General features: G+C 42.1%; 2 protein-coding genes, 1 long non-coding RNA gene and 1 pseudogene across 5 annotated transcripts in view; 1 reads left to right on the top strand and 3 right to left on the bottom strand.

The window, feature by feature from the left end:
• The window catches only part of LOC306819804 (ras-related protein Rab-3D-like), an 8,704-nt pseudogene extending 3,430 nt beyond the window's left edge, over positions 1-5,274 (bottom strand). Inside the window, exons 1-2 of the transcript XR_013781766.1 lie at positions 4,957-5,274; positions 2,979-3,212 (exon numbers count right to left, since the gene is read on the bottom strand). The product of XR_013781766.1 is annotated as a ras-related protein Rab-3D-like (transcript). The remainder of the gene's footprint in view (positions 1-2,978; positions 3,213-4,956) is intronic.
• Positions 5,275-5,442: 168 nt separating this feature from the next.
• On the bottom strand, positions 5,443-11,445 carry pld6 (phospholipase D family, member 6). 2 transcript variants are annotated; one of them, XM_079337366.1, is made up of 5 exons: positions 11,387-11,445; positions 10,356-10,537; positions 9,655-9,884; positions 7,402-7,702; positions 5,443-6,002 (listed from the first exon to the last, which is right to left on the bottom strand). In XM_079337366.1, exons 2-4 carry the CDS (start codon positions 10,532-10,534, stop codon positions 7,449-7,451), a joined length of 663 nt encoding a protein of 220 aa, XP_079193492.1. In that variant the 5' UTR covers positions 10,535-10,537; positions 11,387-11,445; the 3' UTR covers positions 5,443-6,002; positions 7,402-7,448. The 2 variants fall into 2 exon arrangements, with proteins under 2 accessions (XP_079193492.1, XP_079193491.1); XM_079337365.1 differs by lacking the exon at positions 5,443-6,002 and having other exon boundaries at positions 6,576-7,702.
• Positions 11,446-11,689: 244 nt separating this feature from the next.
• Positions 11,690-15,163, top strand: LOC306820725 (transcription elongation factor 1 homolog). The gene is made up of 4 exons (XM_079338666.1): positions 11,690-11,899; positions 12,209-12,345; positions 12,450-12,520; positions 13,861-15,163. Exons 2-4 carry the CDS (start codon positions 12,230-12,232, stop codon positions 13,923-13,925), a joined length of 252 nt encoding a protein of 83 aa, XP_079194792.1. The 5' UTR covers positions 11,690-11,899; positions 12,209-12,229; the 3' UTR covers positions 13,926-15,163.
• On the bottom strand, positions 14,616-21,465 carry LOC306820726. Its single transcript, XR_013778696.1, has 2 exons — positions 21,157-21,465; positions 14,616-18,109 (listed from the first exon to the last, which is right to left on the bottom strand). It is a non-coding gene; the product is annotated as an uncharacterized lncRNA (long non-coding RNA).
• Between the last annotated feature and the right edge of the window lie 3,643 nt (positions 21,466-25,108).

The following is a 25,108-nucleotide window of genomic DNA, read 5'->3' on the forward strand; positions in this document are numbered from 1 at the left end:
CCATACTTTTGGAGTTACAGCATGAGCTTGTATCTCTTTTCCCATGAAACCCACTGAAGTGGCTCAGCAGCAGATAAAACTACACTTGACACTTCTCTCGTGTGAATGTCCGCAACTGTATCGTTGTTAAGCGGAGCAGAGAGGGCCTGCTATGCTAAATATTTAAAGCTTAATAAGTGATCACTTTGGTCTAACAGGAGAGCCGTGGGTGCCTCTCTGCCTCCCTCTTACATTCAGTAATAGATCTGTCCTGAGAGTCAGCCTGCGCAGTAAGCACATTCAGCTCCTGCAGCTCGTACACATGCATCTTTCATGAAGCGGGCCGTCTGGAGACGATGTTAAACATCAAGTGTCATTAACTCCAGAGGGTGAGAGATTACTTTGCGCCCCAACCGTGACAGGGAGGCAACATGTAAGAGGGCAAACTACACGTCGGGCTGAGCGCAAACAGTGTGTACTGGGTAACAATGCTTTTAAAAGCAGCACTCGCTCCACATGTGGTTGAATCTGTGTTTCAGTTTCCTCTCAGCCACAGTTAAGGCTGTTAATGAATGCAAGAAAATGACTGCTTTGACATCTAAGTGGCTGCAACGTTTTGCATTCAATTTGCCTGATTTATGTCCGTCAAACTCTGAGCATAATGGACGTATCGTCTCGATCTGGTCTTTTCTTAGCCTTGTGGACCTGAACTGTGATTAAACATGCTGTGATTTACAATTAATCCAGCTGCTAATCCATTTATTTCAGTTGACAACCATTATGGTAGGTCAAAGTGTATCCGATATTTGGATATAAAATGTTTTTAAAATTCTGATTCCAGCTATTAAAATGTTAGCATTAGCTCCTTTGTAAGTACAGTAGATAATGCATATTGGAGTTATGGACAGCTTGGTGGAAAAGATAAGTAGTCTGAAGATGTCACTCCGGACCCTGGGGAACTTATTATGTTTTATAGTCTACGAATTATTAGACAACTATTTTCAAGCTCTGAGGTGTGTGTCTGTGTTTTTCTGGTTTGATTATCAGAATGTCCACATCTTGGAACCTGTTGAATCTGCAAGCTCATATTTTGTCCGTGTTGAAGAAAATCATAAATGGACTTGTGCTGTATAATGCTTTTCTAATCTTCTGACCACTCAAAGTTCTTTAACACCACACACACACACACACACACACACACACACACACACACGCATGCACGCACACGGCTGATGGCAGAGGGTGATATGTAAAGTTCCCAACTGCCTATAAGTCCTTCCTTTCACACACGTATGCAGCAGGAGCAGTTTGTGATTCAGTGTCTTGCCTAAGTAAACTTCCACGTGGTGTGTGTGTGTGTGTGTGTGTGTGTGTGTGTGTCCCGCCCTTATATGTTGACACATTACAGACTACCGCTGAACCACAGCCACCTTCTGTCAGATGTGTCTGCTTCCCATCCACTTCAGTCCTAAACAGGTTCCCATTCATCCAGTTTGGACCTGGCCTTTTAAAACCACGTGCAGTATGTGATACAGCGTGGGTTTAATTGTGCCGAGTCATTTTGCATATAGCTCAAATGAATATGGTGAATATTCTCATAAATGCGACCTTGTATCATACAGTGAACTGGAAAGTAGTTCAGTTATGTAGTAATGTTTAGCATAGATCACTCAAACACATCATACAAAATATCTAAGATCACTGTCTTAAATAAAGTATTATGAACTGGAGTTTAGATCTATCTATTTAACCTAGCAGCCTTCAGCTACAACAGTGAGTCTTTTTCTCTGATTGGTTGGATCTTCAGACATTTAGTTTGCCTCTGTTTGAATAACCTCTTTGAAATCAGAAGAGCAATTCTTAAATTTGCATATTGATCTGTTGATGGCAAGTACAGCAGTCTCATTTTTAGACTAATTGGCAGCACTTAGACAATAAGGGACTCTCGAAGCTTTAATTAGAGGAAAGTGTGATCCACAGCTTTGTGAGGACATCAGGTTCATTTTAGCCATCCTGCTGAATAATTTCACTTCTTCACTTATTAAATGCATATTAAGTACAAACATACATTGGATTTTCCTTGCATATCATTCATTAATATTTTTGCAAATTAACTTGGATGAGACGATCATAATGTCAAACTGATCTGCATGAATAACTATAGTGGTAAACCCCAGAAATGGATGGAGACAGGATATGAAATTATGTAACTTTTGGTTTGTATACTTATTTTATACACTATATAAATGAGTGAAGATATTTGTGTTGGGATAGGCACAACATCTATGTATCGTTGATTTGGATTATCTTTTTATAAGAGGTACCATTATCTTGGAAAGAGTCGTACGTGTTAATGGGCTTTTAATGTAAGACTGTTTTTTAGGGAGATGAGGGGTTATGGGGGGGGGGGGGGGGGGGGTTATATAAAGTATGTAGTTAGTGTGTTAAATTACATTTATGTATGTGCTTAAAATCAAAAGAGAAATTGTAAAAAAAAACCAAAAAAAACCCCAGAATCTGCTGTAATGAACTGGAGAGGAGCTAGTTATCGAGGAATCTAGAAAGATAAGTGGAGACTTTGTTTAGGGTCTTTTTTTAATTGTTTTCTTTGTGCAAAAAAAAAAATGTTTGGAAAGGTCTTCCACTGTTAAGGGGCAGATATGTGAAACAGGTTTGTAAATAAAACCTCATTTTCAGTTCTGTGACCCACATCACCACCTCGCGTGTGTTTGTAGTCAAACAGACAGACGACACACGGCCGTCTCATAAAGGACTCTAAAGAAGCATGATTTGACAATGTTCAAACTTCTTCTGTTTATGTCTCTATTTTGAATCCCCAGTTTTTCATACCCTGAAATGGACAAATATTTGCCAAACTTTCTTCACTATAATTTTCCATCTTGAATGCTGCGTCACAAACTCAGTCAAGTTGTGACTTCCTGCTTCATTCACGACTTGTTGATCACACTTGTTTTTCTGCATATTTAAAGAGAGCTCACCCAGATCTGAAGTTTGACCCTCTTGTCGTTCCTGTAGATGGTCTTTACTTTGAAGTCGATGCCCACCGTGCTGACAAAGGCCGATGTAAAGGAGTCATCTGCAAATCGGAACAGGAAGGACGTCTTCCCCACGCTGCTGTTTCCGATGATCAGCAGTTTGAACATGTAGTCAAAGTTTTGGTCGGCTGCATCCCTCTGCTCCGGGACCGACGCAGGATCTCTGGCTGAAGCCATCTGTTGAGGAAGAAGGACAATGAAAGAGTGACGTTATTCAGAAGAAAATAATTTAAGTGCTTTCTAAAGAACAACAAGTGTCAAATGAGTTAAATCAGCAGAAACTCATCAGCATGACTGATTATAGTTTTTAATCTAAACTATAATCTATAGTTTTAATCACAAAAATTTGGGGAGAAAAATCTATTCAACATGTTTTTTTATTTGAAAGACAGGAGATCTGGGAACCACATGCGGGAAAGAAGACTAGGTACATGGAACCTGCCAGGCCACAGGCGCCTCAGAACAAAAAATATGGTCTGGTTTTTGGGCACTATGGTCCAAAAGCAAAGCTCGTCATCATAAGAAGGGACCCAGGCGCTCTGAACATCTGTTATTACCTATTTTCTTTTCTTTTTTCTAAACTGTTAACTGTACCAAGGACATTAAAAATGACAATATCCAGAGAACACTCTACAAGAAGACTTTCTATTTGTTATTGGAAAACATTTATTTTCCCCCCAAGAGCAAACATGTCACTACAGGTTGAGCTGGATAACTAAGACAAGTACCTGTCTGCATGTTCAAGGTCACTTTCAAGAGAAGGATATCAAAAAGGGCTTTTCTTACTGTGTTTTTCATTGTTACTTGCATTAAATCATTTGATCAGAGAGAGAGAGAGAGAGAGAGAGAGAGAGAGAGAGAGAGAGAGAGAGAGAGAGAGAGAGAGAGAGAGAGAGAGAGAGATGCAGGGAAGCAGCCACAGGTCGGATTCTAAATCTATTCTTATTTATCTATAAAAAAAAATAACAAAGAAAACTTGAATTTCCCTCGGGATCAATGACGTATCTAAATAACTAACTAACCCAGGCCGCCCGCTTTGAGGACAACAGCCCCCATACATTAGACGTGCATTAACCAATAGGCTACCAGTGCCTAAAACCTTTAATCTCCTTATTGACTTTAAATTGAATATTGATCAGTTTAGACTATAGCCAGAAAAAAAACCCAATAATTTGCTTATAGAGGTTGTGGAGAAGACTTTTCAATAGATCCTGAAGGTTCTTCTTTCCTCGAAAAGTCAGACTGCTAAGCTGACAAATCACCAGACAGAGGAGCTGGCTCTCTGGTGAAGAGTAGTGCTGAGACAGTAGGCCTAGTTGTGTGTTTAAATTGTCAGAGTGAGGAGTCTCAGCTATTTAACAATCACATGTCTGAAAATGCACTCTTACAGCTGAGAAGGTACTTATTGGTAAATGGAGGTGTTGTTTTGAAAATGGTCCGTTGCCCACGCTTATTCCTCGTCGCTCTCATCCTGTGCCATGAATCACAGCTCGGGGCGTGCTCCCTCCGCTCATTCTCCCACTATCAGTCACCCACTGCTCCCCCGTGGACATTACTCACATAGACTCCCCGTATAAAACTTATGGAATAAGTGGATGCTGAGAGGCTGGTGAGGGGTGATAGATTGGCCTTCCCCTCTCTGTATGTTTCATCCACCACCCATCGGACCATTCATCCATCAACAGACACACCCATTTAAATTGCACACACACTAAAAACACACACCCATTTATCCTCCTTTACACTCTCTCGGATTCATCCATCTCTGCATCCCTCCTGTCATAATCCATCCATCTCTCTCTCTCTCTCTCCTAGTCTACACTCCCTCTTCCCTCTGCATCATAACCCGTCATTCATCCTCACATCCTCGACCCCCATCCACCCTCCTCTCTCGGTTTTATACTCCTCCCTGATTGCTGACATTTCTCTTCAGACTGTTCTCCGCTTCCAGGATCATAAAAGGAGGGACTGGCCGCCGGCGTGCTGCTGGACAAACGCAGCAAAACATCAACATCTGCGCATGCGTAACACGAACAACTATGATACGCATACAAACTAGTGGTTGGGTCGAAAAACACCATGACAGGGAAACAAACGCGTCACATGGCGTAAAAAAATCAACAACTTTTGCATGAGGTAAATGTTGACTTCAGCAGTAAAGAAGCAGGAGAAAAGAAAAGAATCAGGGTGTGTAGGCTTCTTAGCGAGATTAAACTTCATGTTTCAATGAAGACACAATTAATGTAATTATTTCACCACAATAATACAAAGGTAAACGCTACTTAAGATGACCTTATTTGCGCACCTTTTCCTACCATACGGAAACAAAACTGCAACCCGATGATGCCACTTGAATAAAGTCCTGTCCAATGAGACTGAAAAGTACGTGAACGTGTCTTACCTCGGATGTAGATGATGAGTCTGTGTCCTCCGTCCCTGTTCTCGGGTCTTTCACCTCCACCTGAACAGAAAGCCGTGCGCAGCTGTCGGGACGCTCCTGTTCATGCGCTGCGCTCCCGGATCTCCACACTGTGCATGTGCCTGTCACCGGGGACTCCCACCCTCACACACTGCATCAAACACACTGTAGTCTGCAGGAGTGCACACGCAGCACTTCCTTTAGGGAAGTTTAAAATAAAACAACTTTTATTTAAGCGTCAACATCAAGACGACTTGAGTCGACCTAATGCACTCCTGAATATCACGCTTTTTAAAAACACTTCATCCGTGTTGTGCGAGAATAAAAACATATAGTTGGTGTTGTTTTTTATCGGAAGATCTGCTATTGTCCTGCCAGTCTTTTAATTTGAAGGTGAAATCCCCACGTATCCGGTTATTGTCGCGTCACTCCACCATTTCATTGACGAAGTTTCTCCAAACTTCAGGAGGCGCCCTGCTCCGCTCCAGCGTGTGTTGTATGTCGAGGGCGTTACGCACGAGTAACGCATCCAAACTCATGACCTCTCCCTGGGTCACTCACACACCGTGGATAAAATACAGTCAGCTGATTTCTAAAGTCGAACATTGTCATTTAGTACGCCTAACTAAAACATCTGAACTGCTGAAATAGTAGTACTATCCGCTCAGTGGTGTAGTGGTGCTTTGAGAAGTGGGTATATTTCCCCCTGAAATCTTTTTTTCTTTCATATTTCATTAGTGCATAATAACCAATTAGAAACAGAGTAGGGAGGGCCATCCCTTCACATACATGTCTATCAATCTATGTTGTGAATCAGAGGAGATTTAGAGGTGGGTATACTCCGTATGCCTGTGTATACCCTGACTCAGCTGAGACAGACCAGTTCTGGCACAAATCAACAGGCATCAACCTGACTGTTGAGCAATGCAGGGTAGTCTTACAACAAGCCACATTAATCATGTCCAAATACCCCTTCCACTTGCTTTTGCAAACTTTGAATGCTGACATTATTACAGCAGATGAGGATACCAGCATGTGTGTGTGCTGTAAGAGCGTTCATGTCGGAGCAGGAGTGAAACTACAGCTGCAGGCCGATGATGCAACAAACCTGCCAAAAAAACTGCAGCATGAACGAGGGGTTTTATTAGTGCTTGGCAACCGTGATAGTGCCTGAGACCACAGAGGCACACCCTGAACAATACACTGGAATTTTATACCGAGTGTAACTATACTACATGAGGCGAACTGTGGATTGTTTTTTGTAATGAATGAAATTAAACTCAAATTCCTTCACTAGTCCAGATCATCCCTTATTACTGCAATACCAACCTGGATAATCTCTTGTTTGGACAGGGAAACTTTGCCATGTCATACACTGTGAATAAAATAAATGCCCTTTTTTCTGCTCAGAAGAGATCAGTCACCAATCAAAATGCAACATTTTGAAAAGTCAACCTGTTACATAATGTAAACAAAACTACCGCTCTAACTTTGAATCTTTCTTAATGCAAACAAAAGTACCTTGATGAGGGTTTTTTTTTTGTTTTACATACATACATCTTTGTTGACATTTGATACAAAGTAAGAAAGGGTCCATGTGTGTGAACTGGTCCAAAACAAACAAAAAAACCCCCCACCTTCTTTCAAACTGAAGGACAAAAAACATGATGTGGATTTCATCCTATGTTTGACCGTTCCCAAAAAAAAAAAACATCAGGCCATTACTTTGATAATAACGCGAGCAGAAAACTGACTGGAACAGAAACTCGCATGAAACACTGAAAGACAAAAATCAGGCGCAAGGCGTTCAAATGCCTGCTGTGAAACATCCGTTATCTTGAGGAGCACTCCTGTCACTCGAACAAATCTACAGAGAAACTAGAAACCGTCGAATTGTGTAGACATTAAAGTGTCTGAACTGACTAAAATAATCTGAACAAAGTCGACCTCAAAAGTTCAAGAGCTCTGGCTCAGCGTGGATCCCAGCTCTTCAGTCAAAGACTCTGGTGGTGAGCTGGTCTGTGATGCCTGGCTGGATCATTACTAAGCCATAACTGGTTGAACTCTTTGATGAACGGTCGCAGCAGGTCTGGCTCCTCGGTGACGACGATGTTCTCCATGTTGGCCTGCACTGCTTGCAGCGTCCAGTTGAGAGAGCCTGTGAGGAGCAGTCGGCCGTCAATCACCGCAAACTTGTGATGCATGTACGCGGAGCCTCTGGAGCCGCCGTCACAGCGCACGCAGATCCCTGAGGAGCAGAGAGGTAGACACTGAGCAGCAAGGTCAATGGTTTCAATGCTACAGATGAGTCGATCTCCTTTATCTTTATTGCTTTCAGTTGACTTTTTTTTTTTAAAGGTCCTGTGAGGAACTTTTGTTTTGTGTGTACTTTGGCGCCCCCTGTGGACAAAGAGGTACCTGTTGTCTCTGCTGAAACACAAGCGTAGTGTTCGATCAACAAGTAAAACAAAAATCTCCTCCATCGTCTCCTTTCTTTTAACTATCCATTGAAATGTTTCCCTTGGTAAATATTTAAGAACTGATGTCACTGTTTCAGAAGATTCATAAACTCCTGGATACGTTGATATGTTCATTAAGGTGACACTTCCTTGTTCAATAAGGTTATACATGCCAAGCTACTGTATGCACTTATTGAACGCTTGACTCAATCTGCTATTAGCTTATGAGTAAAAAACAAAAGGTGTTGAGCATGACAAGGCAGAAATGAAATATTGTTGACTGAATCGCTGCAGAAGACATTTTAAATAAACTTAAATCGATTTTCAAATCCAGGAGAAAAAAGAAAACGTTTTAATCTTTTTGAAAAAAGACCTTTTCTCTTAGGACACTGGTGGCCAAGTGGTTAATGCACATGCTCCATGTACGTAGTCCCCCGAAGCAGGCAGGCCGGGTTCAAATCCAACCTGTGGTTCATTTCCTGCATGTCTCTCTGTCTTTAAACTCTATCCACTGTCCTATCTCTGTAACAAAAGGGATAAAAAGCCCCCACCCATATCTAGAAATAAAAGAAACCCTTCTCTTCATTTGGATAGAAGTTTTACTTTGAAGGATGTTTGACACATTGTAGACTTCCATTTTTTCAGACTAAACCCAGACAGCGATTAGTCCTGCAAATTCTCTCCTGCGATGGTAAGAGCACATCCATTAACAAGTAGTGAAAAACAATCAGCAGAAACATATTTTTAAGAGACAGTTTTCTAAGGATTTCTCCCGAGAGATTCATGTCCTCATGACCCTCCGCTTTCAGAATATTCAGCTCAGTGTGAAGATAGCCAAAAAAAAAAAAAAAACTACTTGAAAGAGTAAATGCTTCTTGCAATTCAAGCTTTATGCATATTATGAACGTCTGAACCCGTGACACCGACGGTCCACAAGATGCCTCTTACAGAATTCAGAAAAGAATACTTTGCCTGCTGTTTCGCAGCATGCAAGAATCTCTCAACATTGCTTTTATCACTTAAATGTTTCAGAAGCCAACTCTGGAGTTTAAAAAAACAAACAGCAAACGGAGCCAAGGCCACTGTGCTCAGGTGCCAATCACCATCAGCTATTTGAGGATAAAAGCTGATTGTAGCTCGTGCCAAAGCGGTTCTCGTGAGGTCTGCAGTCAACATACACAAACTCTTAGAAACACTCTGCCTAATGAAATTCACTGTCTGGTTGCCAATTTCGTACTTACTTAATTCTTAGTTAACCATATGCACAGGCAGCCATTCGCTAAATGCAGAGGGCTGAGAGAGAAAGAGCGAGACAGTGGGAGTACGACACGTGACACAAAATCTTTCAGAGCTCTTAGAACGTGATTACTCTTGACTCACCGGAGCGCTCGTGGTGGCAGCCTCCATTCAACCAGACAATTCCTATCAGCCATCCATTCTCCACCACTTAGGAAACCCTGTAGGGCTTACCGACAGCGACACTTGTGATTCAAGATCACAGAGGGAGCACCTCTTGGTGACTCACATCCTTGTCATCCTTTCCCGTATCGCAAGGTAAAGTTGCCCACAATAATTAGCCCAAAAAAGGTTGGTTTGACTTCCATTACATGTCTTTAAAGGGTCTTAAAAGGGCCGCCTGGGTCTATAGGATCTGGTTGTTAATGTGTGTTATTTATTTGGGACACTGGAGAAGTCCTGCAGCACAGAACCATGAAAAAAAAAAAAAACAGTATTCCCTTACCGGCTTTGCGGAGAACACCTATCTGGGAGCCACTGATGGCAGCATAGTCTTTGTCTGTGAGGACTCGCATGATGACGCCTTTGTCGTGCAGCAGCAGTAGGGCCCTGCACAGGTCCATGTTGGAAAAAGCAAAGACACACAGGTCCAGAGTGGAGGAAGCAGACAGGAGGGTTCGGAGGAGACGGGAGAAGGACGTCTCCACGCCGTGGGGAAGCGGGCACAAGCAGGTACTGAAAGAGCAATGAACATGAGAGAGGAAAGGTGTGTGGTGACTTCATTCATCACCTGCTGAGCTTTAACAGGAGCTGTTAAAAGCCTCACAGTGTGTATACAGAGCACACATCCAGAATCATATTGAGTTACAGAACATGCTATTATCAAAGGCAGATAGTGAAGAACACATATTCCTGGAGGTGTACATGTTGCTTGTCCGCCTTGCAACTGGAACAGTTAACTCGGGTGTGATGTCATTCCCAGCTCCAAGATGAATGGAAGGCACCATACTGTAATTACTTTGTGTATTTTTTTTCCCTGAAGTCTTGGCCTTGTTTACAGATGTACTGACAAAATCACTTCCTGAAAGCCTCTCCTCTTATCTGAAGTTTTTCCACAGTTGGCCTTTATCACAACAACCAGCAGCAATCAAGGACATATATCGTACATTCCTATCTTTTGGTCAACACAGCCATTGTAACACTTACTAAGGTGAATTGGGATTTAGGATGCGCTCCACACAGACCAACTCTGAAGGAAAAAACAGGACCTCATTGTGTATCTTTCCGGGCCTGAGTCGACGGCTGAGCCAGCAAAGCAGCTCCACGCTGAGAGAAAGGGCCACTAAACCCAGGCCGACCACCTTCACCATCCACACAGCTGACATTTCCTACATGAGAACAGAATGCCTTCAAGCCAAACATGTGATGTCAGACAAACCTTTTGACCTTTACAATGTGAACGCTCGCTCATATTTTTCAAGCAAGAAATAAAAAAAAGAAAGAAAAGAAGCTGGGACAGGATTATGTTGACAACACTTTCTCTTTGAACACTTTGTAAGTATTTGGGGAACTAACTATCTATCTATCTATCTATTACTGGAAGTTTGACAAAGGAATGTTTTAGTAGTCAATTCTTAATGTAGGGTTTTAGCTGTGCAAGAGCATAGGGTAACTTTTGTCTTGTTTTATTTTTCCAAACATTTTCAATGAGTGACATGAACGGATTGCAGGAAAGCCAGTTAAGCAATTGGACTCCTTTACTATGCAGCAATGCTGCTGTAAATATGTGCTTAATGTGGTTTGACAAGGCCTTGCCTTCGAAGTCTGTCGTCTCATGTTGGCAGCTAATGTTGCTCCATAACCTGCAAAGATGGTTCAGCATCAATGGTGAATTCAAAGGCGTGCAGGTCACCCACGCCATGTGCACTAATGCACTGGGGGGTCACGAGACACTGAGAGGAAGGTCAAGTTTCTTCTTTAAACATATTAGATCAGGTATCTTATTCACTATTGTGAAAATACAAAGAAAAACATAGAGTTGAAGAGACCTGTGCTCTGCTTCCAGCATTTCTGTTTTATGTTCTTCTCTGTTCTAATGCCACTATTTGAATAAGCCTCACGTTGTCATTTAGTGTTTATGAGGTATGGTTGATTATTATGGTGATTCTTATTATTATGCAAGTTGACAAAACCTGTAAGGGTTTTCATACAAGGTGAAATTAAATACACATACTTACAGTAAGTTTGCATGAAGATGTGACTTTCAATCTTGGAAAATGGTCTTTTTACCTTTAAAAATAAAGCAGACGATGACTGGGGAAAATAAGTATTTCATTCTGCATGGGCCATGTCTTTACTATAATGTCTGATGTAATCAGACAATCAGGACCTCATGTCAGAGTTTGTAAAGCCAGATAACCCAAAGAGACCTTGGATATGTTGAACTCGCCTCAGGTTTCGACATAAAGCACGTGGGAGTTTGTAATAACACGACAAAACTTTACCTGCGACAGTTTGCTTCTATCGCCACCGCGCGGGAGGATGCTATGTGGTCGCGTGCGTCACTACTGCTTACGTCCATCCAGCACCTCACACAGCTCCGCGTCCATCCAATCAACTTGATTGACATTTCACACAACCAATGAATGGCCGCGCAACGTAAGCCTATCCTCCAATCATATACGTCGAACAGATACCGGTGCGGGGTCTTACAGAGAGAGACTGCAACGTGTATTTTTCAACAACCAAAGGTAAACATCGTTAAACTCTTTAAGTGACAAACATTAATAAATAACAAGGCTTCGGATTGTAGAGTTGTAACCTGAGGCGCTTTTGTATTTAAAGTCTGTTTGTGTTTGACTCGTGAGGCAGTTAATATCCGTTGTATTGCGAGATCAACAACAACCATGCTAACGTTAGCCTGCTAAGTTTGATTGCTAACAATATGTTGGAGCAGCTGCTCACTGGAGGAAAAGTATATAAGCGCATTGTCTCTTTCCGCATGTTTTCTTCTTCTTCTTCGTTGAGTGTTTGTTTTTTTTGGTCTCATTCTCACTTAGACTTGATTCAGCTGGTGCGCTATGGGTCGACGCAAGTCCAAAAGAAAACCCCCTCCTAAGAAGAAGATGACGGGAGATTTGGACTCTCAGTTCACCTGTCCTTTCTGCAACCACGAGAAGTCCTGTGATGTCAAAATGTAAGCACAATGTCACCTTGCACCGACAGCAAATCATCAAGGTGTGTCCATGGGGTTTCTGAAGTTGATTGTTTTCTAACTTTGTGGGGTTTTTTTGTCAACAGGGAGAGGACCAGAAATACTGGGATAATATCATGCACTGTCTGTCTGGAGGAGTTCCAGACCCCTATCACATGTATCCTTTATCACACATGTCACACATTTACACACCACATGACTTTATGTGTGCTACAGGTTTAAAAAAGAGCTTTCAACAGGATCACATTAAAGGGCTACCAGACTGCATCAGGAATACTCGTGCTAAGTAAGAGTGGGTCTGTCTTTGCATCGCCATAGTTTTTCCAACACTATCATTTCAACAATCTTAACACCCACTTCACGCAGAATTATAGCAGCTGGGTGCTGCATGGGAAGGTGCAAGGGCTTGAACTTTTCTTTCGAGAGGCCTCTTTCGTCCACGACAACAAAACACTGAGTGCAACATCACGATATCAAAACAATATAGACATAACAATACCCAATATATAATGATATGTATGAATAAGTGCAACAAATAGATCAGCCCAGGACTCGCTTTTCATTCTAAGCAGAGTCGGTGACTTGTCATGGAGACGGCTTTACATTACATCCTCAATGAGCTGTCTCATCTGTAAAATGTATTTCTTAGTTTAAAACAACTTGTGTCCATGCCATCATGCCTGAACCCCCCCCCCCCCAAAAAAACCCAAAAAAAACAACACAGGGTATTTTTCTGTAGAAGCCTTAAACTGCGTTTTAAATAAGAGAACTACATTACCCCTGAGGATCTCACAGCACACAACTAGAGGTATTGTTTTTGAATCTAATAACAGTTGGTGAATATATTAACTACTCAAATGGTATTTGTTTTCACATTTAGGTACGTGAGATGAAAAACATAAATACTAAAAAAAAATAGAGAGCCTGGAGTAATTGTGTTGTGAAGGTGCTCTGTGGTGAGACGTGAGGGGGGGGGGCACAAGACACCGTTAAATCAGACAAATCATGTTTTTTTTAAAGGCAGTGTAAGTGGTTTTTATATGATTGCTGTTTTTATAAAGGAAATGGGTCCATGCTAATGTTTGTTTTACTTTGACATCAACATATTCTAAATGGACATCATCCTCCATGTTAGCCGTTTGTTAATGTGCAGGCTGAGCATGGCGCTGACGTCAAAGTACGATAGGCTGTTAGCCACCAGCTAACGACACAGCAAACAACATGGTAATGAACTATGATCCGTTTTTGATTAGGCCCCCCCCCCCTTTTTTTTGCGTTTGCTCTCTGGAAATGATGGTGATATATTATGATAATGATTCTGTATAACATCAAATTCCAGTTTTTATTAGAGAACTACTTCTTACCGACAGTGTAGTTAACACATTATTCATCTTTTGTCTCTATCTGTATTAATTTCTGATCTTCAGGTTGTGCTTATGTGTAAACTCTTTCTTTTAGGCAACAGAATTCCTTTTCTCCTTAACCTTTTCTCCTCAGATCTGTCTGAGCCGGTTGATGTGTACAGCGACTGGATAGATGCCTGTGAAGCCGCCAATCAGTAGCCCTAGTTGGGGCTGATGTCCTTCCGGAGCAGGGGGAGGATGATGGGGAGGGTGATGATGTGGCTGGTGAACGCAGGCCCATTAGGATCAAGCTGGTCAGGGGACATTTGAGAAACCTGAATTATTCAGTTTTCCCATATGGTCACTTGAGTGTTACAGCTGTGTGAACAGCAGTTCCACTGATGAGGTCTCCAGCCTCAGAGCTGTTGTGAAGTGTTCCCACTCTCTTCTGATTTCTCCCCTCTTTGTGTAAGCAACAACCCTAGTTTTCATTCTATATTATCTATTTTTTGTTACATTAATTTGTGATTTTCTGCGATGGCTGAATTTTCTTCCTTGCACATTGTGCAAGGCTTTCTGTGTTAGGTTAGTTTTATTTGATGGGTCTCAGAGATGTTTTAGATGCTGTTTAAACGAGCCTCAAATAAGTAGCTGTTAAATTTTACAGAAATGCGTTCCTTGATTATTATTTTTCTTTGAAACAATGAGATATTGTAAGCTGTTTGAAAATCTTTTTAAAGAGGCCTCCAGTAAAAAAAAAACAAAAAAAAACAAAACCTGGGACCCTATCTTAGCATTTTAATGTGAAATCCATCTGACGGTGAGAAGTTTCTGTTGGATGATGAGAGTGAGACGTGAAAAAGTAGATCTATACAGGAAACAAAACAAAGACTGTCCTTTTTTTTAAAAAAAAAAACGATACTACACTCATTCCCCGTCAAACACTCTGAAACTAGCTGCAGGACCTGGTGGGAGAGGAACATTTTCAGGGAAGACTACACCAGACTTTACAGTGTAGTGTAATAGTGAACTTTTCCCCCTGTTGTGGCAGGATGTTACAGTTGTGATGATGGTAATAATAACCCACAGCCCTCGGCGTCCTTCTTAAAGACACACGTGTCACTTCAGGTCAAGCCACTGATGACAGGAATGAAACTGTACAAGATTTCGGCTTAGCTGCTAAGTTTAGAATTTTCTTCAATCATTAATTTTTTTCAGTTCATATTTTCATGCTTTCAATTTCACCAAACAAGCATTTTGAAAAGATTTAAAACAAATACTTGTTATTAAAGACGTGTGTACAGATTGTGATCTTATCCTGAAATCAAGCATTACTCATGAAAATGTCTTTGCTATGCAAGAGCGATCTGTGAGGATGAAATTGTTTATTTTGAACCTCCTGAATTTGAAAAGTGTGAACTTGGAAATAAACAAGCAATAAGACTTGACACCAGAAATGTTGATTGTTTTTTTTTTGTTTATTGTGTTATGATAAGGTGAATATCCTTTGTTTTAATAGAGTTAAAGGGAGATCATTACAACGGCTTACATGGGTCAGGTTTGAAAAAAAAAAAAAAAAACTACACGGGTGTCAGATATTTGACTTTCAATATGTAGGAGTATATCATAAAGTAAATATATCGAGCTTAGTAAAAAAAATAATTTACATCTAGGAAATTAAAGGTGATTTCATCCTAAAGAACAAGAATGAGATAAACCAGCTGGTGACTAATTGAAAGTTGCTCTCTAAATATCACTTTGGATTTGGATATACGGTCAAATAATAAAATAGATTAAATTGTTTTAAAAAGATAGGCACAATTTTTACAGTTTAAATAACCTTGTGTGAATTCAAGATCCTGTTCTCTACTTTCCCCATCATTTAAAATGTGTAAATAGCTTAGAAAGACATGTTTTTTTGATAAACCTGGTACAAAGGGATCTCCCTCAGCCAGAGAATGGGATGGAGAACAACCAAAAAACACATTTTAATAATTACACCACTTCAATTCAAAGGTGTGGAGCAGCAGTGGAAATGCCAGTTTCCAAGTAAAACATCTCTGTGCACGGCTTCTGATCTACTCTCCTGTGGCATCTGTGACCGTGACACATTTTCAGGAGTCCAGTATCCATTCATGCCCGCTGAGCGCAGGATGTAGCGGATCACAAATGAAAGCAGACGCAGTGTAGTGAGGCTGTGCACCAGGCAGAGCTGAGTGATAATAGATGAGATGTGGAGTGCCTGCCTGGGCTCCAAGAAGGAGTGTGTAGTGCATGTGCGCCCCTACACCGTGCATTGTGTTTGATGATGGACCCCAGCTGGATAGGTATTGCCGACGCCTTATGAAACATGCTGGAGGATGATTACAATAGAGAATGATTATCACTTAGTCTCTCATCTGTCTGTGCTCGTCCCCTCCCACTGCCTCCCCCTCTCTCTTCTATTTCTCGCTCCTTCTTTCTCCTCTCCCATTCAGCACGCGAGGTCAAGTGTCACTCCGTCTCCGTTGTCAAGGCTGCCAATCACCCACACAGTGAGTGCGAGGCAACTGTTGCCAAGGAAACAGAGCCATTCGGTTGCTAGGCACCTGGAGCTGTGCTCACAATAGTCATTTTGTTGCTTAGAACACACACACATGCACATGCATACACAAATACACACAGAACCGCAGAAACAGCTTTGCCAAATCAACAAGTTTACACGTCAGTGTGAAATGTGTATAAATTATAATTACTTACTGTGCTAATAAATAAGAGATTTGCTTACGCAGGAGTAAGAAATCATGGAGTAGTAACCGATGAGAGTGTAATTTATCACAGGCACATTCGCAAACAGATGCTAATATATTGCTGAATTTGCAATGAAACTTTGAGATTTTAATTTATAGTACTTAGCAATAATGCTAATGTACCTAAAATGTATTTCTGGATGTTTTATTCCAACTCCACTGCTACCTGATTAATCAGCATGCTCTGACTCTAAGAATTCTTCAGACCTGCACCTCAACTTGATCGATAAAAGACATAAACATCCATCATTCTGACTAAAAATAGTTACCCATAAAATCAATCAATCCCTTATTTCCCTACTGGCACATGGACCGGGTGAACCTAGCTGCAATGTGTGCATCCAAATATGGATGTGTGGGGATCTGAATGTTGGTTTTCTTAAGACCCATCAATCCCTTATTTCCCTACAGGCATGTAGATCATATGAACCATTGTGCAGTTTATATATATATATATGTGTGTGTGTGTGTGTGTGTGTGTGTGTGTGTGTGTGTGTGTGTGTGTGTGTATGTGTGTGAGTCTCCATCATGACAGCCAGTCAGCTGAGCCGAAAGCTGAAATGTCAGCAACGGGTGCAAGCCTTGACATGTCCTCATGTGTTACTGTCTCCTGTTGCTGCTACAGGCATCAAACTCTTTACACATTTTTAGCATGAGCCAGGAAGACAGAAAATAGGAATGTGAAAGTAGAGGCAGCAGCAGGATGGTGGCTATACACAAATATCTACCATCCTGTGGCATTTCCGTCCCATAAAAAAAAAAAACCACACTTTTTTGGCACAGATTTTGCAAACTTAAAAATTTCCGTTCAGAATGAGGGACATGTTTGGTGCAGAGTGTGAAGGGCTGTGAAAGACATTCATCAACTGATAAGATTATGGGCTCACTTGTGTGCTCGACTGACTGACAAGGGTATGTAATCAAGAAGGTTTGGAATTAACGTCTGAGTCTGAAGACTTTTGTGTTAAGCTCCCTGAACTAATGCCTGGGGGGGGGGGGGGTTAGCTTAGTGGCATGGTGCGAGCCCCCACCCCTCCTCTAGGAGAGGCTGAAATTGGCCGGCGAAACAAACTCATTTCCTCCACAGGTGTGAAGAGTGACATGGTTGATAAAGCTACGATGATAAAACCTTTTCAGTGGCTGGATTTGATTTGGCTGGCCCCTGATTGCGTTCTATTTAAAAAGCCTTTTCTGATAGAACAAAATAAGCCCTTTCCTATAAAAAAAAAAGTCACCTCTGGGTGCTTAATTAAAAACCATCCCATGTCTGTGCCACCTCCCCATCTCATCTACACATTTATATGTCTGCTATTGTGCTTGACTGAATAGATCTCTGCTTTTTGGACCCTCATAGATGACAAAGCTTCCACTCGACTACGCGTATTCTCAAGCAATAACATCCACATCTGTATTATCAACCCAAGAATACCCGTGATCGAGACCGGAGCAAAGAGTCCCACCTCCTCCACTTCCATTACTTTTTCTCTCCTTTTTCCCCCCATTCTTCTTCTCCGTGTGCATCCTTTTCAGCCTCTTCAGCTCTCTGAATGTGATCGCAGTGTGGAGGGAAGTAAGGAGGAGGTCTGTGCGGAGGCAAATCTTTCAGGATAGCACCTAGGATAAGAAACACAAAACACATCGTATTTATCCTTTAAAAACAATGCAGCAGCACCGCTCAAGAGGTTACACTCAGATACACAATTTCTGCACGTTTCAAGTCATGTCTTGTGCACAGTGTGGGACTGACTGAACAACATTGTAGGCTTCATGCAAGAGCCACCGCACACACTCGCAGACGTGCAGACAGTCGGCAATGCATCTTTACCTGAGCTGCACAGAGTAAACAGATTGCACTGCCAACAGCTAGTCCCTCTGCTCTCTCTGGTATCAAGCAACCGTTTAGCCCGGCGCTGAGGGAGAGGGCAGGCTCCCCAATTATCAAATAGGTGTCAGTGTGTGTTAGACTGCACTGAGCGGAGACACTGATTATCAAACAGATGTTCAGCCCTTGCCTTCACGCTTTCCTTTCATTACATTCTCCTTCCCTCCTCTGTCTACCTATCTGCGTCTCCTCCTCTCACTTCTTGTTCGAAGACTCACACACACACACACACACACACACACACACACACACACACACACACACACACACACACACACACACACACACACACACACTCTTCTTTCCATTTTTGTTGCTCTGTCCCATAGAGAATAAGCCTGACTCTCCCCCATCCACACTTGCCAATTAGAGACACAGTAGTTGTCAATCAACGGCTGAGGAGAAGAGAGGGAGAGTCATTGGGAGAAAGGGGGGGGGTTTGCATCAGCACCACAGACAGCTCCCCCTGGGTAACGCGGGCTAGTTCCCCAATACAACTCGACCTCTTCCCTCCCTCTTTCCCCTCCTTCTCACATCTTCCCCCCTTTAACCTTTCCTCTCTAATCATCGAGCTCTCGCCTTCGTCTTCGTGTTTACCCTTTTTTACCCCCTCTCGTCCCAGCTTGCTCATCCTCAGATCAGCTTGTTTATCTGCTCAGACACGTGCATTAACCATACATCTGTCTCTGTGATCAAAGCTGCACACCATGAAACCCCCGGCACTTCTGGGAAAGTTCCCATTTGCCACTGACAACGCTCTCACCCCACTCACACCTGTGTCCGTCTACATGCTAACCCGCTGTCGCTGCAAAAGGAAGTGCCAAAACTGAAGCAAGAGAAGATGCTGACACTCATCTCCCTCATTACCTAGTTTCCTCTCTCTCTCTCTCTCTCTCTGTCTCTGTCTCTGTCTCTCTCTCTCTCTCTCTCTCTCTCCTTGCCTCTTGCATCTTCCTCTATCCCAACTGTCCGTGTCTGGGCCGCTGATGATGACAACTCAAGTGGACGTGTCTTCTGTTCTCACCAAGAGCTGTGAATAGATGTACGGAGGTGTCAGGGATCTGGTGTAAAAATACACCCTGCTGCTGCCGCTACTGCTGCTGCCCTCCTCACTACACAGGACCAGTGTGTCTGCTCCGTGTCACCCGAGTGTCTTCGTCTAATTTAGAGGCATGTAGTTTTTAGCTGTTTGTGTGTGTGTGTGTGTGTGTGTGTATATGTGTGTCTGCGTGTGTGTCTGTGTGTGTGTGTGTGTGTGTGTGTGTGTGTGTGTGGGAGGGAGTCTGGAATAGATGGGTGTGCCTGCAGGAGCCGTTTTGAATGCATGAACCAGGCCTTTTGTTTATTTGACACTGTAGTTCTTGTGCCACAATGTCCCAAAGCTCATGTAACACTTGTGACTGCGCTCAATGCACTTGTTAATAACTGCCTTTCTTGTTCACCTTTTTATATTGCAATGACATCTGTCTGTGTGAGTGCTTGAATGCATGTAGACCTGTAGTTTATGTCATTTTGTCAGTGTAAAATCTGCGAGCGACGTTTTCTGCTCTTTACTTTTCATTCATATCCGACCCTGTGCACACACATTTACAATTACACCCTCTGCCCCAAGAAAAGCTGCATGGACCTAATAAGAACTTTATTTCATGGTGATAGACATCTGGCTCGCTTTTATAAGAAAATCCATTTCCTGAATTGACTTGATTGAAAGTGAGTTGGCTCCAGCTGGAGGGGGGCTAATAAAAAGAAACACACTCGGTCTGGTTGTCATATTTATGCCTGGCTTATCAATCCTTTAATGTACCTGGTGTTTCACAATCACAAGTGGCAATGCCAGAGGCAAAGACAAGGGCTGAGATCTAAGGGATGGAGACAGACTGAGCAGGATGCTGGGCTTTGCTGCTTGCACATCACTGCTTAATTGCTTGGAACTAAAGGCGCTGTTATGAAGATGTTTATGCTTATGCCTGCAACAGCAAATCTTTGCAGTCATTTTGGCTGCACTGTAGAATCTAATAATCACTACCCAGACAGAAAAGTAAACAACCTAGTGATGGCTACTGCAACAAATTCTGCCCAGAGTGCAGAAGAACAAAAACTTTCAATGGCAAACTTAACAGTTTCCTTAATCTCACTCTGGGGCCTAAATGCATCATAAAGGCTCTATTTGGCCTACTAGCCCACATAAGCAGACAACCACACACAACCACTATAAAAACGCACATTGACCAGCACCTGTCTCCTACGTGACACGCGTGGATATTAAGCTTTCTTTGTTTGTAAATACATCCGCTCCCACTGACAAGGAGAACCCAGTTCAGAGTGGCAAGCGTGGATTGAATCTTTAACCCTTTGCAGGGAGAGTTGAACCATCTTTGTCTCTGCTCCAACAGGCTACAAAGGAAGGAAGGAGGGCAGCTACGTTGACTCATGCTGCTGGTTAAATATTAAACTGTGTTCAGGTACAACCCTCATCAAGTCGGTCGATGGGAACTTGGGAGTGGGGCGAATGGGACCAACCCGTTTTTAGTTAGGAGATTATTAAGCGTGCCAGGGACTAATTGATCGTGCGTAAATCTCACGCCGCACACTGCTCCAAATCACCTCTTTTAGCCTAAAGCCAAAATCTACAACATGGTTCTTCACTTCAGGGATTATCAACAAATGACTCTAAATATCAGGGGAGTCCAAATTGATAGGACCCCGAAAAACGCCGCGCTGTCAACTGTGTTCAAAACGCTCCTCGTGCTAAAATAACACAAGAAAATGTCAAACTTACCGCTGTGTCCACCTTTCCTGAAGAAGCAGCCCAATATGAATCACATTGTATCCATGCTGAGAAGTGAGAATAGGCTATACCGTGCAGGGAAACGCCCCCCCCCCTTCCCTCCCTCCTCTCCCTGCTATTCCTTTCTCTCCTGTGCGCTTCTCCTCCTGCTTATGGGGAATCACATAACCACTCCTTGTTTTCTGCTTTCTCTTCGAGGGAGGGAAGGGATGGAGCGATGGGTGGACGCTGGATGGATGGATGGAGCCTCTGCAGCAGCATCAGCAGCAGCAGCATCCCATGCAACTCCGCTGCAACCTCTCACCTCTCCTCCCCTCCTCCTCTTCCTCTCTCTCGCTCTCTGTAGTCCATGCCTGACGCCGGAGAGCATGCCCTATAGTGCACCGGTCCCCAAGCTGGGGTTCGGGGACCTCAACGGGTCTCATTGAGAAGGAGTATCGTTTCTCTCCGGGCGATTTACACAAGACGTTTGTGTTATCACTGCAGAACTAATTAACCATTTTCATGATTGTTTTATGTCCCTGCGGTGACATTAATTGATAAAATGTTTTAGTATCCTATTACAGTATGAGGTCTTAATCCATGATGTTTTGTGACTGCGCCTGTCCCTCTATAATATTCTTCATAATAGGGCCAGGCAGACTTGCAATATATAATGCAATCCTGTGCAACAGTCATGCAAGGAATATCCAAAGCCTGCTGAAAATTTTAGGCTTAGAATGTTATAAAATATTACTTCAACTTTGTGCTTGTATTCTGTGTCGATGCTGCAAAATATGACCTTACATGATTTTGCTAAACAGCTTTAAAATCAATTATACAACAAAATGAACACCATATATGTTGATGGTCTACAAAGAGAGGAGAGGACAGTATAACAGACTCTTTGTATAATGCCGCCCAATACAAAAACACACTACAGAAAGCTGCAGCCTGGCACCACTTTAAGGATTTATTACATGGCCGAGGCACTGCCATACATTTTGTATTACCTGAATTTACTTTTTATTCTGTTTGTTTTTAACATGAATGTGATTTTAGTTTTCATACCTTATTTCCTTGGATCTGCATTGTCATATTTTGTGTGTATTGTATATTACATTGATTTTTTGGCATAAAATCAACTTATCTTTTTTTTTTTTATATATATAAAAAGTTGACCTTACCTTTGGTCACACATGAACACATTTTCTCTCCATTCTTTGTTTTTGAAATATGTTTGTAAATGTTTTGATACAGACTTATCTTTGCGGTGTATTGGGTGCAGAAATAAAGGAACACAGTGTCCGACTAAGCCACTGCTGTGTCAGTCATTAGCCTTGAAATCATAATAGACAGGAATGGGACTGAATGGGGTTCCCTGTAGGGTGTTAACACAGGTTTATGTATGGCCTGCTGTGTGTGTGTGTGTGTGTGTGTGTGTGTGTGTGTGTGTGTGTGTGTGTCTCTGTGTGTGTGTGTGTGTGTGTGTGTGTGTGTGTGTGTGTGTTCCTACTCCTAATCCAGTCTCCAGGGGCCTCTGTATCCGGTTGATGGTCTTCCTCAGCAGACATGCTGGATGGGATTGGTGGTTAGGCCCCTCATAATCCTCTCCTCATCTGGTAGCCTGTAAGATAGCTGCCCATCGAAACCGAAAACGTGTGTGTGTATGTCTGCGTGTGTGTGAGTGTTTGAGTGCTGGATGCTCAGTAATGATCCACACAAGCTCCCCACCGGAACAAAATTCTTCTTTATCTTTAATTCTCTTCATTTTCTCCTCCTCTTCCTCGCCTTGTTTGGCTCTGGAGATGTCAGACACTGAACAGCAGACAGATAGCGAACATGTAAATTTGATGTTTGAGAGCCCACAAGGCACTGGAGCCTTCAAGGCCATAAAAACCGACAGCATATTTCCTCAAATAAGCAGCCGTAGAGTCTTTTTCTCTCACATACACACGCTTACTCATGCACACACGCGTATACACACTCACACACAGTGTTAATGGCTTCATAATTGTCAGAGGCAGACCATTGAGCATAATCAGGAGACTGCAGCAAGGCGAAGACCAATATTTGTAATTTACTATGACAGATAGTACATTTTTATTACCCAGGGGCTGCTGGTTTGTTTTGGGATGCGATAAACCACACTCATCCACGTACATTTTATCTCTCAGTTCACATACTCACTTACTCTCACTCTTTTCCTCTGCTGTTCTTTTTCTTCTCCCTCCCTCCTCTCTCTCTCTCTCTCTCTCTCTCTCTCTTTCTCCCTCTCTCTCTCTCTCTCCCTCGCTCTCCCTCTTTCACATACAAACAGACTTAAAGACTGGTTCAGCTGCAGACAGTGTGTGACCTCGGGGTCAGGAGCATTACGCCAAACAGACAGACACTGAGTCATGGAGCAAAGTTCAGCTTGTCACAGGAAATCGCAGGTACCATCGCTCAAACTAAACACACATACACACAATCAATCACACATAACCCTCTCATAAATACATATAATCTCTCAGAGCAGATGGCGATGTTTTGAGAGGTTACACTAAAAATGCCCTCTTTTCATTGTCAGAAAAAGAGCTCTTTGTCTCAACGATTTGCTCACATTGCGGTGATTTTTACCCTGACATTACATTCTGTTTGGTTCTGTTTGTTTGAGGAAAAAATCTGTATCAAACTCAGACTTATATTAGATAAGTATAGGCCTACAGATACAAGGAAATTTACACCGATTTATTGGTTGTTTCACACAAATTCAAAAGTCAATAAAGGCATAGTGCAGTGGTTATTAATGCAAAGGAAAGTGAGAAATATACCATTGTTGACAGATTGCATATAGGGCCTACCGTATAACAATGATGTTAAATTATGTAATATGTTATGCAGATTTCATGTTCCTGTTTACATATTATCAGCGGGGTGCTTTAGAGCAATGGGAATAAAGTTAAAGAGTAAGAATTACTGGCACAGTGGTTGTTATTGACAATGGGTTGTTGAGAATTTATTGTTCCTGACACTCACGGCCAAGTCAACTTTTCATCAAAGTGATGGCCTGTGGGAAGAAACTGTTCCTGTGTGTGGTTGTGTTGGCGTACTGTGCTCTGCAACATTCAAGAGACAAAGAAACAGAAAAATCCTGAGGGAGGTTGGGTCATGTTTCTAGCTAAAACAACAATTAAGACAGCACATAGCTCCTAGCGAGCTAACATTACAGTTAGCAAAAAGTGGTTGAATTTTGAGGTATTACAGGATATTATATGAGGGAGGTAACAGACTTGACTTTGTTAAACAAAAACCAGCTAACTAACAATAATAAAAGCAAGTAAGCTGCTGAGTGCTAATTCAGCTATTTTCTAACTGTAATGGGTTATCATGCATGTTTCTTTAGCCGTGGGTTTGAATCAAACCTCAGGCCTGTTCTCTGTAAATAATCTCCTGATCTCTCTCCAATACTCGTCCTGATGTTGTCTTTCCATTGCATTTTTTTTTTTTTTGGTGCTAATCAGTTTAGAAATGGGGAAACATTAATATTTAGATTTCCTTGAACTAACCTAAATCCTCAGCACTGCAACTTTATTTTAGCTCTCCAACTTCCCTTCCTGAGCATTGAGACAAGAACATGATTTAATTTGAATATGAAAATGTTTCGCAATTAAAACCAAAAGTTGTAAGAAACAAAACGCATCAAAGTTAATGCAGCAGAACCAGACATACTGGTATCTTCATTTTTTAATTCCACACACAAGCTGCCTTGGAAACAAATCCAGAGCCTGTTATCAAAAATGCAACTAATTCCAAAGATGTAGATTAGTTATGCTTGAAGTGATAGATCATTTGACACTCAGGCCTTAAGCAAAGATGAGAAGAAGGCTACAGATGGCTGCTTTCTGACTCAAAAGCCTCTGAATAATTTTTAATTTTCAAACTTTAGACCCAACTGATGCTGATTAAAGTGACGCAATAATTT

Source organism: Symphodus melops, assembly GCF_947650265.1.
Source record: "Symphodus melops genome assembly, chromosome: 2".
Taxonomy (NCBI): domain Eukaryota; kingdom Metazoa; phylum Chordata; class Actinopteri; order Labriformes; family Labridae; genus Symphodus; species Symphodus melops.

Bases quoted from the DNA above. Each gene is read 5' to 3' on its own strand.
- pld6 (XM_079337366.1), bottom strand. From the start codon at position 10,534: ATGTCAGCTGTGTGGATGGTGAAGGTGGTCGGCCTGGGTTTAGTGGCC. The intron at 9,885-10,355 runs GTAAGTGTTACA...TTGCTCTTTCAG, and splicing joins CTAAATCCCAATTCACCTTA to TACCTGCTTGTGCCCGCTTC. The intron at 7,703-9,654 runs GTAAGGGAATAC...TCTGCTCCTCAG, and splicing joins AGGTGTTCTCCGCAAAGCCG to GGATCTGCGTGCGCTGTGAC.
- LOC306820725 (XM_079338666.1), top strand. From the start codon at position 12,230: ATGGGTCGACGCAAGTCCAAAAGAAAACCCCCTCCTAAGAAGAAGATG. The intron at 12,346-12,449 runs GTAAGCACAATG...TTTTGTCAACAG, and splicing joins AAGTCCTGTGATGTCAAAAT to GGAGAGGACCAGAAATACTG. The intron at 12,521-13,860 runs GTATCCTTTATC...TTTTCTCCTCAG, and splicing joins GTTCCAGACCCCTATCACAT to ATCTGTCTGAGCCGGTTGAT.